The sequence below is a fragment of the Salmo trutta genome, chromosome 18 (genome assembly GCF_901001165.1).
Source record: "Salmo trutta chromosome 18, fSalTru1.1, whole genome shotgun sequence".
Classification (NCBI taxonomy): Eukaryota; Metazoa; Chordata; class Actinopteri; order Salmoniformes; family Salmonidae; genus Salmo; species Salmo trutta.
In genome coordinates this window covers 18,814,106-18,829,209 of record NC_042974.1, presented here as the reverse complement: position 1 = coordinate 18,829,209, position 15,104 = coordinate 18,814,106, and the positions used below count along the sequence as shown (strand labels likewise).

General features: G+C 40.2%; 1 protein-coding gene across 1 annotated transcript in view; it reads right to left on the bottom strand.

Moving 5' to 3' along the window:
• Nucleotides 1–3,959: 3,959 nt before the first annotated feature.
• The window catches only part of LOC115152931 (extracellular serine/threonine protein kinase FAM20C-like), a 182,807-nt gene continuing 171,662 nt past the window's right edge, over nucleotides 3,960–15,104 (bottom strand). Inside the window, exons 8-9 of the mRNA XM_029697865.1 lie at nucleotides 11,123–11,264; nucleotides 3,960–5,822 (exon numbers count right to left, since the gene is read on the bottom strand). Of these exons, the coding sequence (XP_029553725.1) occupies nucleotides 5,570–5,822; nucleotides 11,123–11,264 (395 nt within the window). The 3' untranslated portion in view covers nucleotides 3,960–5,569. The remainder of the gene's footprint in view (nucleotides 5,823–11,122; nucleotides 11,265–15,104) is intronic.

Here is a 15,104-nt window from a genome sequence, read left to right as displayed (position 1 = left end):
TTGAAGCACCTTTGGCAGCAATTACAGCCTCGAGTCTTCTTGGGTATGACGCTACAAGCTTGGTACACCTGTATTTGGGGAGTTTCTCCCATTCCTCTCTGCAGATCCTCTCAAGCTCTGTCAGGTTGGATGTGGAGTGTTGCTGCACAGCTAATTTCAGGTCTCTCAAGAGATGTTTGATCGGGTTCAAGTCCGAGCTCTGGCTGGGCCAGTCAAGGATATTCAGAGTCTTGTTCGGAAGCACTCCTGTGATGTCTTGGCTGTGTGCTTAGGGTCGTTGTCCTGTTGGAAGGTGAACCTTTGCCCCAGTCTGAGGTCCTGAGCACTCTGGAGCAGGTTTTCATCAAGGATCTCTCTGTACTTTGCTCCGTTCATCTTTTCCTCAATCCAGACTAGTCTCCTAGTCGCTTCCACTGAAAAACATCCCCACAGCATGATGCTTCACCATAGGGATGGTGGCAGGTTTCCTCCAGGCGTGATGCTTGCCATTCAGACCAAAGAGTTCCATCTTGTTTTCATCTTGTTTCTCATGGTCTGAGAGTCTTTCGGTGCCTTTTGGCAAACTCCAAGCAGGCTGACACGTGCCATTTACTGAGGAGTGGCTTCCGTCTGGCCACTCTATCATAAAGGCCTGATTTGTGGAGTGCTGCAGAGATGGTTGTCCTTCTGGAAGGTTCTCCCATCTCCACAGAGGAACTCTGGAGCTCTGTTAGTGTGACCATTGGGTTCTTGGCCAGTTCTAGGAAGAGTCTTGGTAGTTCCAAACTTCTTCCATTTAAGAATGATGGAGGCCACTGTGTTCTTGGGGACCTTCAATGCTGCAGAAATATTTTGGTACCCTTCCCCAGATCTGTGCCTCGACACAATCCTGTCTCGGAGCTCTACGGACAATTCCTTCGACCTCATGGATTGGATTTTGCTCTGACATGCACTGTCAACTGTGAGACCTTATATAGACAGGTGTGTGCCTTTCCAAATCATGTCCAATCAATTGAATTTACCACAGGTGGACTCCAATCAAGTTGTAGAAACATCTCAAGGATGATCAATGGAAACAGGATGCACCTGAGCAAAATTTTGAGTCTCATAGCAAAGGGTCTGAAGACTTACAGTAACAGTCAAAAGTTTTGGCACACCTACTCATTCAACGGTTTTTCTTTATTTTTACTATTTTATACATTGTAGAATAATAATGAAAATATCACAACTATGTAATAACACATTAGTAATCATGTGGTAACCAAAAAAGTGTCAAACAAATCAAAATATATTTTAGATTTTAGATTCTTCAAAGTAGCCACCCTTTGCCTTGATGAACTCTTTGCACACTCTTGGCATTCTCTCAACTAGCTTCATCTGGAATGCTTTTCCAACAGTCTTGAAGGGGTTCCCATATATGCTGAACACTTGTTGGCTGCTTTTCCTTCTCTCTGCTGTCCAACTCATCCCAAACCATCTCAATTGGTTGAGGTTGAGTGATTGTGGAAGCCAGGTCTTCTGATGCAGCACTCCATTACTCTCCTTATTGGTCAAATAGCCCTTACACAGCCTGGAGGTGTGTTGGGTCATTGTCCTGTTGAAAAACAAATGATAGTCCCGCTAAGCGCAAATCAGATGGGAGGCCGTATCACTGCAGAATGCTATAGTAGCCATTCTGGTTAAGTGTACCTTGAATTCTAAATAAATCACTGACAGTGTCACCATCAAAGCACCCCCACACCATCACACCTCCTCCTCCATGCTTCACAGTGGGAACCACACATGAGAAGATCATCCGTTCACCTACTCTGCGTCTCACAAAGACACGGGGGTTGGAACCAAAAATCTAAAATTTGGACTCATCAGACCAAAGGACAAATTTCCACCAGTCTAATGTCTATTGCTCGTGTTTCTTGGCCCAAGCAAGTCTCTTCTTCTTATTGGTGTCCTTTACTAGTGGTTTCTTTGCAGCAATTCGACCACAAAGGCCGGATTCACACAGTCTCCTCTGAACAGTTGATGTTGAGATGTATCTGTTACTTGAACTCTGTGAAGCATTTATTTGGGCTGCAATCTGAGGTGTAGTTAACTCTAATGAACTTATCCTCTGCAGCAGAGGTAACTCTGGGTCTTCCTTTCCTGTGGCGGTCCTCATGAATGCCAGTTTCATCATAGCGTTTGATGATTTTTGCAACTGCACTTGAAGAAAGTTCTTGAAATGTTCCATGTCGACTGACCTTCATGTCTTAAACTAATGATGGACTGTTGTTTCTTTTTGCTTATTTAAGCTATTCTTGCTATGATACAGACTTACTAAATAGGGCTGTCCTTTGTATGCAACCCCTACCTTGTCACAACACAACTGATTGGCTCAAACGCATTAAGAAGGAAAGAAATTCCACAAATATACTTTTAACAAGGCACACCTGTTAATTGAAATGCATTCCAGGTGACTACCTCATGAAGCTGGTTGAGAGAATGCCAAGATTGTGCAAAGCTGTCGTCAAGGCAAAGGGTGGCTACTTTGAAGAATCTCAAATGTAAAATATATCTTGATTTGTTGAACACTTTTTTGGTTACTAAATGATTCCATATGTGTTATTTCATAGTTTTGTTGTCTTCACTATTATTGTACAATGTAGAAAATAGCAAAAAGGTAGAAAATCCCTTGAATGAGTAGGTGTGTCCAAACTTTTGACTGGTACTGTATGTAAATTAGCTATTTCTGTTTTTTATTTGTAGTAAATGTACAACATTTTCTAAAAAACATGTTTTTTTTCGCTTAGTCATTATGGTCTATTGTGTGTAGATTGATGAGAAACATTTTTTTTTAATCCATTTTAGAATACGGCTGAAACGTAACAAAATGTGGAAGAAGTCAAGGGGTCTGAATACTTTCCGAAGGCACTGTAGGCCTATACCAGCAAATGTGGATATTATCAACTATAACCAGGTGTCAGTCCAACTGCAACAATGAGGTGTCCACATCTTTATCAACAACAGGATATTGTATTCCCATTTAGAGCCACAGTGTATCCTCTCTGTTTTGTAAGCGACCTTTGTGACCTTTGGTTCGTCTGCCTCAAAATTATTTAGCAAATAAAGTGATTAGCCAGTTATTCCAATTGCAATAACCCATTATCTATTCTAAACATGCCAGTACACTAATTTCCTTTCTTTAGTGATGAGGTGAAATCAACTGCACCACCGTCTTCTGGAGCAAATCCAGGGCATGGTGTACCACCCACATTTTCAAACAAGGAGTCACTATCATAGAATTACAACTTCTATTCTATTCTATTCTATGGCCACTCCATCGGAGCAGTGCAGAGGAAAGAGGGTGGGCTCAGGATCAGATAAGGCGTCCTGTTGGTCAGATTCCTGGTTTATTCCCATGACGATGATTCCTCTGCTGTCCCGTCTGCGGTCAGTCTGATTACCCTAGTTAGGCCTGTGGTCTCTGTCTATTAGATGTTTGTCTCAGACTGCATCCTAAATAGCACCCTATTACCTTTACAGTGCAATACTTTTGACCAGGGCACATAGGGTTCTGGTTAAAAGTAGTGCACAATGTAGGGAATAGGGTGTTATTTGAGTCGTAAACTCAGACTGGGCTTCCTCCATTCAGTCCTATGGAGGCATTTATTAAGCCTGGCGGAGGCTTTTACGGGGGCTAGGGAAAGGTTATCAAAACAAAAAGACTGTAAACATGTTGATGTTGGGGTGCTGTAGTAGACATCATTACTGTACTTATATGTATTCAATTCACTTGATTGTGTCAATTAAGCTACATATGAGGCACTGTACTCTGAACGTATGGACACATAGATATTAGATATATTTGTTTTCTGTAAGATTCGACTGTTTCTGTGGTGCCTACAAGGATCAGAATCAAGTCAGAGTTTTTTGCCCCGTCTCAATCATTATTTTATCTATTTTTCTAACTTTGAGATATATAACTGATGAGGTTAAATGACACATTTAAATGCACACCTTGTTTAATTGCACCTTTACAAACCTCCACATAAACCGTCCATACATACAGTATCAACCAGACCTAAGGAGACACAGATAAAAACAGGATGGGATGGATGGAGTATACGCACAGAACTCCCCACCTATGTATATAGCTTTATATCAGGAATTCATATTTTCCTGCAATTACTCTCTTAGTCATGATCCCAAACTTTCAAGTAGTTCTATCATTGCACAGGCACTAGGTTTATCTACTGCAGTGGGGGCTGGTGGGAGGAGCTATAGGAGGATGGGCTCATTGTAATGGCTGAAAATGGAATTGATGGAACGGAGTCAGAAATGTGGGTTCCATATGTTTAATGTGTTTGATACTGTTCCATTTATTCCATTCCAGCCATTACAATGAGCTCGTCCTCCTATAGCTTTTCCCACCAGCCTTCAATGATCTATATATTGACTTTCAGTAGCAATAAGTGAAATGTTTTCTCCAGTAAAGCAGATCTGCCATTGGAAAGTTAAGAAATGTACATCCTGAATATCTGTAGACCACATTTCCATCTGAACATCAGACATTCATCACACTCTAAAGGAACAATCATCATACAAAACCTTGGTGTCAATTTTAGCTTCTTAGTACCATAATAGAGGACATCTTTTAAATCTTAACTTCATCCTCAAATCAATAAAATAATCTACAAGCAGAAGTAAAATAAGAAAAAAAGTACAAAGGAATAATCTGAATAATTCTTGTAATATAAACATAGATTTGAACATACATTTTGATTTGATTTATTCCCACCAATGATTAACGGGTCTGTGAATTGTGATACAGCTCTGGACTGGTGCATTTCTTGACAAGTCAAAAGAGCCTAAATTGGACTCAGCCTACTGTACCCTGGTTAGGTTTTGACACAGTTCAAACAGACTCCACAAGCGATTCAGATTCCTTTCCACTAACATTGAACAAAAAGTTCAAATGTATTGACAAAGGACATTGCTATTTGTAGATGCACTAGTGCTACCCACTAGCTGACAAACTCTGAACTCTGTGACCACTTTGTGGCTGTGGTAACTAATAAATACTCTCGGAACAGGTTGCATTTGAAAGATGAAAAGCAGAAGACACAATTTGCAGTAAACCGGCACTCCAATCAAATATATTTATAAAACAACACATCGACAACAACGTAAAACAGCAACAGAAGTAATAAAACAATTAGCAATAAAACATTTTTGTTAATTAAGACAGTCGATCTCCTCCAATAGGCATGTTGTTTACAGGCCTTTGACAGGTCCCAACAATGCGTATAAACGCACATGATTCAGGTGACAACAGAAGGAATAATATCAGTCTTGGAATTCACTGAATTCAAAAATGTCTTCTGAACAAGACAAGCATCTCTCAAGACTTTCATGGTCTGTAGTGCTGTGGTGGGCAATCCATCGATTGATCGGTTGGTTGGGTGGTGTACACTAAGTTATTTAAGGGGCCTATGGTGATAGCGGTCCACATTTGTTCCAGCCAGTCCAGTTAAGTCTGATCCACTCTAGTTCTGGACAGTTCGATCCAGTCCAATCCAGTCTAGTCCATTCTAGAACGGTTCAGGCCTTGCAGCTACCTCCCCCTTGGTGATGTGTGCCCCTCCCCCACCAGGTCATCCTCCACAACATTACTATAGCCCTCCTTCTCGATGCAGTCTGCCAGGACGTTGAGTGTATGGTGTAGTCGTCTGTCCATAGCCTTCAGGTGGGGCTGGATGAGGATGGGGGTCAGTTTGTCCCTCAGCAGGGACTCAGACATCAGACCACTCAGCTGGTACTCCTCCTTCGCCAGTAGCTGCAGACGCAGGTGTGTCGACTTCTTCACTCTGGAGGGACAGGAGGGAATGGAGGAAGTTTATTAATGCTGTTTGATTACAACTTCATATAAAGTCATCAACTTATGATAAGTGAAAACTCAGGTTAACTGCATTGCAGTTCACCAGTCCCAATTCAAGTACATTCTGAGAGTTCAGGAAGGCAGGCCTACAACAAACAAAGAAACGTAGAAGGGGTGCCCGACAACTATGAAAAAAATCCAACAAAAGGCCTTACCAAGAAAATCTTCCAAAATTACTAATTCGAGGCAGAAAGGATTTGGAGCACTCAGCAAAAAAGGCAGAGATTCATTTCTAAAAAAGTTTTAATAGGAGACAGAATGCAATCGGATCATCATCTAATTCGCGTTCACATAACTCTTATAGAATTTCCACGTGGACGGGGATATTGGAAATTTAATCAAGGTTTACTGGAGGACAATTTATTTTTTAACTATAACCAAATAAATTCATAACTGTTTTTGGCTAAAGAGACAAGACTAACAAGGGAAATACATAAACTAATAGTACAGGTAGATAGCAAAAAAATGTATACTACAGTACAGAGATACAAAATATGTTAGAGGAAAAATAAAAAGAACTGGAGGAACTTATTCAAGAACAATCTAATGTAATCTATTACAAAAATAAAGCAAACTGGATGGAATATGGAGAAAAATGCACAAAATTATTCCTGAATCTCTAACACAGGAACGCTAACAAAAATTATTTGCAGAAACTCATTACTGAAGACGGAGTCATCAATGACTCTCAAATTTATATTTTAAAAGAGGAAGCTAAATATTTTAAGCAGATGTTTTCTTTTCCGTCTCATCCTCACCCACTTAATGATGATTACTGTAAGGAATTCTTTCCAAATAATACAAAAAATAGAAAATTAACAAATGTACAGAAAGATCAATGCGAAGGCCAAATTACAGAGGAATAACTTTTTGAAGATATTAAATCCTTTCAGTCTGGAAAAATCCCAGGGCTTGATGGCATACCGGTAGAGGTATATCAAGCCTTTTTTTATATACTCAAAGCTCCATTGTTAGCTTGTTTTAACTACTCCTATAGAAATGGTAGTCTGTTAGGTACTCAGCAGGAAGGTCTGATTTCACTATTATTAAAACAAGACTAATATAAAGATCCAGTCTATCTTAAAAACTGGAAGCCTCTTACACTTCAATGTTGTGATGCATAGCACTCAGAATTAAAAAGGTTTTCGCCAGGTATTGTTCATCCTGATCAGACAGGTTTTTTACATGGACGATACATTGGAGATAATATACGACAACTACTAGAAATAATAGAACATCATGAAACATCTAAGAAGCCAGGCCTGGTATTTATACCGGATTTTGAAAAGGCCTTTGATAAAGTAAGACTGGATTTAATTTATAAATGCCTGGAATTTTTACATGTTGGTGATTCTCTCTAAAAGTAATGTATAGCAACCCCAGGTATAAGATGTAAATAGCAGCTACTTTTCAGAGAGTTTTGAATTGTCAAGAGGAGTTAAACAAGGGTGTCCTCTGTCACAATATCTATTTGTTATGGCCATTGAAATGCTAGCTATTAAAATCATATCAAATAACATTAGAGGATTATAAATCCAAGGCTTAAAAACAAAGGTGTCTGCCGATGCCTCAAGTTTTATATTAAGTATGCAAGCTAGATCCCTGCAATGTCTCTTTGAAGATCTAGATAACTTTTCTGGACTCTCTGGACTAAAACCTAATTATGATACGTATTGGATCTTTAAAAAAACTTCTACATTACCCTGCAGTTTACCTATAAAATGGGCTGACAGTGAAGTAGACATACTTGATATTCATAACACAAAAGATATAAATTAATTTAAATAGAAAACTTGTAAAAATAGACCAGATCCTGCAGCCATGGAGAGGTAAATACCTGTCTATTTATGGAAAAGTTGCTCTGATTAACTCTGTTTACTCACTTAGTTATGGCGATGCCTACTCCTGATGATTTGTTTTTAAAATCATATGAGCTAAATATATTTCGCTTTATCTGGGATGCTAAACCATACACGAATATGAATTGGGTGGGTTGAGATAGAAAATACTAAACCTCTCTCTAAAAGCTTCACTTATTCAAAAGTTTTACTTGAACCCTAAATGGTTCTCAAGTGGATTACTAAAAAAATCACAACCATTGTTTAAAAATGGCTTTTTTGCCATGTCTCATTTTTGATTCATTTAAAATAATACTTTTTAAAAGTGTCAGTCTTTTTCAAGCAATCATTGGAGAGCTGGTTACAATTTCAATTTCATCCCCCTGAAAAGATAGAACAAATATTACAACAAATATTATGGCTGAACTCAAATGTGCTGGTTGACAAAATACCTGTATTTATATTGTAAATTGGAATGGTAGAGTTATGTCTTTCATGGAGTTATCAGAATTGTGTGGGAAGGTTTGCTCAATCCAAGATGGAGCGGGAGGAGGTAGGGAACTGGTCTGTCTGCCCAATATAAAGGATCAAAACTGGCGGAGGAATAATAATAGCATTAATAGGAAAGTATACCAGTTTCATTTGAGGACCAGGATGTTGACAGCTGTGCCATACAGATTGTAAAATAGTTGAGAAGAGATGTTTGATGTACCTATTCCATGGTACAGGGTGTATGACCTGATATATAAAATGACGCAAGATTCAAGACTTAATGCCCTTCAGCTAAAATTATTATATAGAATTCTTGCCACCAACAAAATCTTAAATATTTGGGGCATACAATCATCAAAGCTCTGCAGATTTTGTTGTAATGATTAGGGAACCAATAGACCATTTATTTTGGTACTGCCCTCAAGTAGCCTGTTTTTGGACTCAGGTTCAGAAATGGTTGAAAATGCATAACATTGATCTAAAATTGTACCGTTGGGAGATCTGGAGAGACCGGGTCTGTCAATTACTAATATACTAATACACTTAGTAAAAGTATTTATCTTCAACTCGCAATCTGTGGATTCTATTCGATTAGATTGAAATTGTATGTTAAACATCACATCATAGTTGAAAGATATATGGTGCATCGAAATCCGAAGAGGGTGGCCAGCAGAGATAGGTGGGACGGGCTGAGGGAGCTGAGGGTTGGGATGTGGAATTGGAGTGGGAGTGCAGTTGCAGGGCAGGGGATAGAATACTTCTTCATCTACATTGCTTGCTGTTTGGGGTTTTAGGCTGGGTTTTTATATAGCACTTTGTGACATCGGCTGATGTAAAAAGGGCGTTATAAATAGTGTGATTGATTTGAATAAAGATAAAAGTTTAAAAAATGACGTAAAAATAAAATATAACTAAAATGAAGTTTGAATGACACTGAGGGGCAGTGTTGTTACAGTTAATGCCGGTTTGCCTGAGGCTGATGCAGTGCAAGTGTTTGTACACATGCAACATACACACATTCTCATTCAAATGCACACATGTGCACATACTCGGACACACACACACACACACACACACACACACACACACACATACACACACACACGTAAATAGTGCCATACATGCACTCAAACATATTCAGTTGGCCTTGCTGTTATGATTTTTGTTGTCCTTGATGTCTCTTGTTTTTTGCATTGTTGTTTTCTGTTTTCCTGTCTTTCTCTTTTTTCTCTTTTGTTCATTTTGTTGGTTGTTGGTGCATTGGAGGGGGGGTCTTGGGGGTGGGGAATGGAATCATTGTATTTATGTATTTATTTTTTCTCGGGGGGGACTGTGGGGGGGGGGTGGGGGCAGCTCTTGGGGAACTGTAGGGGGGCTGGTAGGAGATCTGTCGACATGCCCTTGATGTCACGTCCAGACCATTGTAAGAGGTCATTTGCCATAGTGGAGTGGTCAGGGCGTGACAGATGGTTGTTTTGGGGTTTTCTGTTTCTAGGTGGGATCGTGCTAGAATTCTATTTCTATGTTTTGTTTTCCATGTTTTGGCCAGGTATGGTTTCCAATCAGAGGCAGGTGTCTTTCATTGTCTCTGATTGGAAGCCATACTTAGGCAGCCTGTTTTCCTTTGTGGTTTGTGGGTAGTTGTTTCCGTTTAGTCTAGTGTACCTGACGGGACTGTTGTTGGTCGTTTGTTGTTTTGTTGTTAAAGTGTATTCATTAAAGACAAAGAATGAGCACTATGCACACTGCGCCTTGGTCTCCATTCGACGACCCTTATGACACTTGAGCAGGGCGTTGACCCTGGTTGCTGCTTTGGTCGCTCTGCACGGGAGGCTGTTAGATGACTAATGTGATCTAGTTGTTGAGCGGCTTGTTTTAAATATTCAATAAAAAACAAATGTAAATAATGTATTATTTTAAAAGAATATCTGTCAAAGAATTAGCATACAGGAAATCTGTTCACAATGCGGACACAGTGGACGGATAAGACCATGTGTAGACGCATTTCGGAAAATGTGGGCACAATCAGAATGTGGACAAGATCAGGACAAAGGACACATGTTAGCGCCAGAAGTTTATTTATAAACTGGGTGGTTCCAGCCCTGAATGCTGATTGTCTGAAAGCCTTGGCATATCAGACTGTAGGTGGCAATCAACACCCATGCCCACACACTACAACCCTCCACCTCTCCTCCTGTTACTGCCCAAGAAATGTCTAATACAGTTTCCCCTCGTGAGACCATCCTCATCCAGGTTGAACCCCCAATATCCCCCACCACCCAGGAGACCAGCTACACCTACAGGCTGAACCTGGTTGGGGATCCGCCCAGGAGATAACCCCCACCGCCCAGGAGACCAGCTACACTATCCAGGAGCTGCCCAGGAGACCAGCTACACTATCCTTGGGGATCCGCCCAGGAGATAACCCCCACCGCACAGGAGACCAGCTACACTATCCTCAACCAGGTTGAACCCCCAATTGCCCCCACCGTCCAGGAGACCAGCTACACCCAAACCGAATCAAAGAAGACGGGGAGAAAGTCCTGTAGTCCCCCCATTTTAGGGGACCAAAAGTATAGCAACAAATTCACTTATCTGTGTATTAAAGTAGTCAGAAGTTAAAGCATTTTTGTCTTTTATGTTTGAAATGATTAATTTTACTATGTTATTAAATATCAACGTTTAAATTATTATTTTATTTTTTATTAAAATAAAAAAAATCTTATTTCTCATTGTTCAGGATGAATACAGGTGTCAGACGTTTCAGTCAGAGATCCAACTTCTTTCTGCCTCGAATTAGTCATTTTTGACATTTTTAATTGGTAAGCCCTTGATGGCTGCATGCCCAATGATACATCAAACATGTCAGTTGGTGGAAAATATAAAAAAAGTCACTAACCTGCAACATTGGCTTAAAGGCACCAGAATAGACACCTCATCATGAGAATGCTTTCCAAACCCTCTCCCATTGTCGAGATGGATGATGAAGCTCTCATTACCAAACTTCTCAAACGTCTCGTAGTGATGACGATCCATGTTGCCTAAGGAGAGATGTCATTTTAGAAAGGGAGCCATGTTGTAGTTGTAGGGGAGAGTGCGGTAAGTTCAGCCAAAGTGGTAAGTTGAGCCACCCTTGTTTCTAGAAAACCATACACAAAATTAATAATTTGACCACATAATTATGAAGAGGTCATCATTTCATGGAGTCTGTGAACCAAGAAACCACATGGAAAAAGTGGTAAGCGAGTGAGGTCCGAAAACCGATTTCACCAAGTCAAATTAATGTATTGTGTTAGAGGGTTCATGATGCCAAAGTAGATAATTGTAAGGTTGTTCTATATATCATTAGGCATCTCTATAAGCTTCAATATGAGGTCCAAAACCTAGGATGAGAGTGTATCCTTGTAGCTGTGTGGGCTAATATAGTGCATTGCGATTGGAAACCCTAATTGGTCTACGCGGACAAGTTCTAGCCTTCTTTAGATGTTATCTGTCGGAAAGATATCAGTTTGTCTTTGTGGATGGTTTGTCCTCTGACAAATAAATGGTATGTTTCGGTGTTCCTCAAGGTTCCGTACTAGGGCCACTATTGTTTTTACTATATATGCTACCTCTTGGTGATGTCATTCGGAAACACAATGTCAACTTTCACAGTTGTGAAGACGACACACAGCTGTACATTTCAATGAAACATGGTGAAGCCCCAAAATTGTCTACCCTGGAAGCCTGTCTTTTCAGACATAAGGAAGTGGAAAGCAAATGTTTTACTTTTAAACTCGGACAAAACAGAGATGCTAGTTCTAGGTCCAAAGAAACAAAAAGATCTGCTGTCGGATCTGACAATGAATGTCAATGGTTGTACAATCGTCTCAAATAAAACTGTGAAGGACATCTGCCTTTCTCTGGACCCTGATCTCTCTTTCCAAGAACATATCAAAAATATTTCAAGAGCAGCTTTTTTCCATTTTCGTAACATTGCAAAAATCTTAAACTTTTTGTCCAAAAATGCTTTTGTCACTTCAAGATTAGACTACTGCAATGCTCTAGTCTCTGGCTACCTGGATAAGACACTAAATAGACTTCAGCTAGTGCTAAATACGGCTACTAGAATCTTGACTAGAATAAAAAGATTTTGGTCAAATTACTGCAGTGCAAGCTTCTCAACACTGGCTTCCGTCAAGGCTTGGGCTAACTTCAAGTTTTACTGCTAACCTACAAAGCATTACATGGACTCCTACCTAACTCTCTGATATGGTCCTACTGTACATGCAGTACCAGTCAAAAGTTTGGACACACCTACTCATTCCTAGGTTTTTCTTTATTTTTACTATTTTCTACATTGTAGAATAATGAAATAACACATATGGAATCATGTAGTAACCAAAAAAGTGTTAAACAATTGAAAATATATTTTATATTTGAGATTCTTCAAAGTAGCCACCCTTTGCCTTGATGTCAGCTTTGCACACTATTAGCCTTTTCCGAACCAGCTTCATGAGGTAGTCACCTGGAATGCATTTCAATTAACAGGTGTGCCTTGTTAAAAGTTATTTCCTTCTTAATGTGTTTGAGCCAATCAGTTGTGTTGTGACAAGGTCAGAAGATAGCCCTATTTGGTAAAAGACCAAGTCCATATTATGGCAAGAACAGCTCAAATAAGCAAAGAGAAACGACATTCCATCATTACTTAAAGACATGAAGGTCAGACAATCTGGAAAATTTAGAGAACTTTGAAAGTCGCAAAAACCATCAAGCTCTATGATGAAACGGGCTCTCATGAGGACCGCCACAGGAAAGGAAGACCCAGAGTTACCTCTGCTGCAGAGGATAAGTTCATTAGAGTTAACTGCACCTCAGATTGCATGCAGCCCAAATAAATGCTTCACAGAGTTCAAGTAACAGACACATCTCAACATCAGCTGTTCAGAGACTGCGTGCATCAGGCCTTCATGGTCGAATTGCTGCAAAGAAACCACTACTAAAGGACACCAATAAAAAGAAGAGACTTGCTTGGGCCAAGAAACCCGAGCAATTGATATTAGACCGGTAGAAATCTGTCCTTTGCTTAGTGGGACTATCATATGTTTTTCAACAGGACAATGACCCAACACACCTCCAGTAAGGGCTATTTGACCAAGAAGGAGAGTGATGGAGTGCTATATCAGATGACCTGGCCTCCACAATCACCCAACCTCAGCCCAATTGAGATGGTTTGTGATGTTGGACTGCAGAGTGAAGGAAAAGCAGCCAACAAGTGCTCAGCATATGTTGGAACTCCTTCAAGACTGTTGGAAAAGCATTCCAGCTGAAGCTGGTTGAGAGAATGCCAAGAGTGTGCAAAGCTGTTTAAAATGTTTTGGTTACTACATGATTCCATATGTGTTATTTCATAATTTTGATGTCTTCACTATTATTCTACAATGTAGAAAACAGAAACAAATAAAGAAACCCTTGAATAAGTAGGTGTGTCAAAACTTGTGACTGGTACTGTACTTATACCTACGCTATTGTTCGTAGAATTTCTAAGCAAACAGCTGGAGGCGGAGCTTTCTCCTATAGAGCTACATTTTTATGGAATGGTCTGCCGATCTATGTGAGAGACACAGACTTTACTGAAGACCCATATCTTCAGTAGGTCCTATGATTGAGTGTAGTCTGGCCCAGGGGTGCGAAGGTGAACGGGCACTGGAGTGACTAACCACCCTTGCTGTTATACCCTGCCTGGTTGGCCCTGTCCTGGGGTAACTTTGGATGGGCCACAGCCCCCCCCCCCCCCCCCCCCCCCCCCACCACCCCCTGTGTTAGACTATTGCAGCATAGATACTGGAGACTATGTGCCTTTCTAGGGAGTTTTTCCATGCTTCTACATCTGCATTGCTTGCTATTTGGGGTTTAGGCTGGGTTTCTGTATAAGCACTTCAATCAATCAATCAAATGTTTTTTATAAAGCCCTTTTTACAGCAGCAATTGTCACAAAGTGCTTATAAAGAATCCCAGTCTAAAACCCCAAAGAGCAAGCAATACAGATGTAGAAGCACAGTGGCTAGGAAAAACTCCCTAGAAAGAAAGGAACCAATGAAGAAATCTAGGGACTCAGGCTCTGACGGATGGTCTCTTCTGGCTGTGCCGGGTGGAGATTATAAGAGTTCCACTTTGTGACAACTTTTATGTAAAAAGGGCTTTATAAATCATTTTTAAATGATTGATTGATGGCAAGTTGAGCAAACTCATTCTGATTGGCTGGGTCTGGCTCCCCTGTGGGGGAAATACATTTATTAGGCCCTAATCTATGGATTTTACATGACTGTGCAGAGGCGCAGCCATGGGTGGGCCTGGCTCCCAAGTGGGTGGCCCTATGCCCTCCCAGGCCCACCCATGGCTGCGCCTCTGCACAGTCATGTGAAATCCATAGATCAGGGCCTAATGAATTTATTTCAATTTACTGATTCCCTTATATGAACTGTAACTTATTTTTGTTCAGTATACAGTTGAAGTCGGAAGTTTACATACACTTAGGTTGGAGTCATTAAAACTCGTTTTTCAACCACTCCACAAATTTGTTGTTAACAAACCATAATTTTGGGAAGTCGGTTAGGACATCTACTTTGTGCATGACACAAGTAATTTTTCCAACAATTGTTTACAGACACATTATTTCACTTATAATTCACTGTCTCACAATTCCAGTGGGTCAGAAGTTCACATACACTAAATTGACTGTGCCTTTAAACAGCTTGGAAAATTCCAGAAAATTATGTCATGGCTTTAGAAGCTTCTGATAGGCTGGGAAAATGGGAAAATCATGGGAAAATCCAAAGAAATCAGGCAAGACCTCAGAAAACAAATTGTAGACCTCCACAAGTCTGGTTCATCCTTGGGAG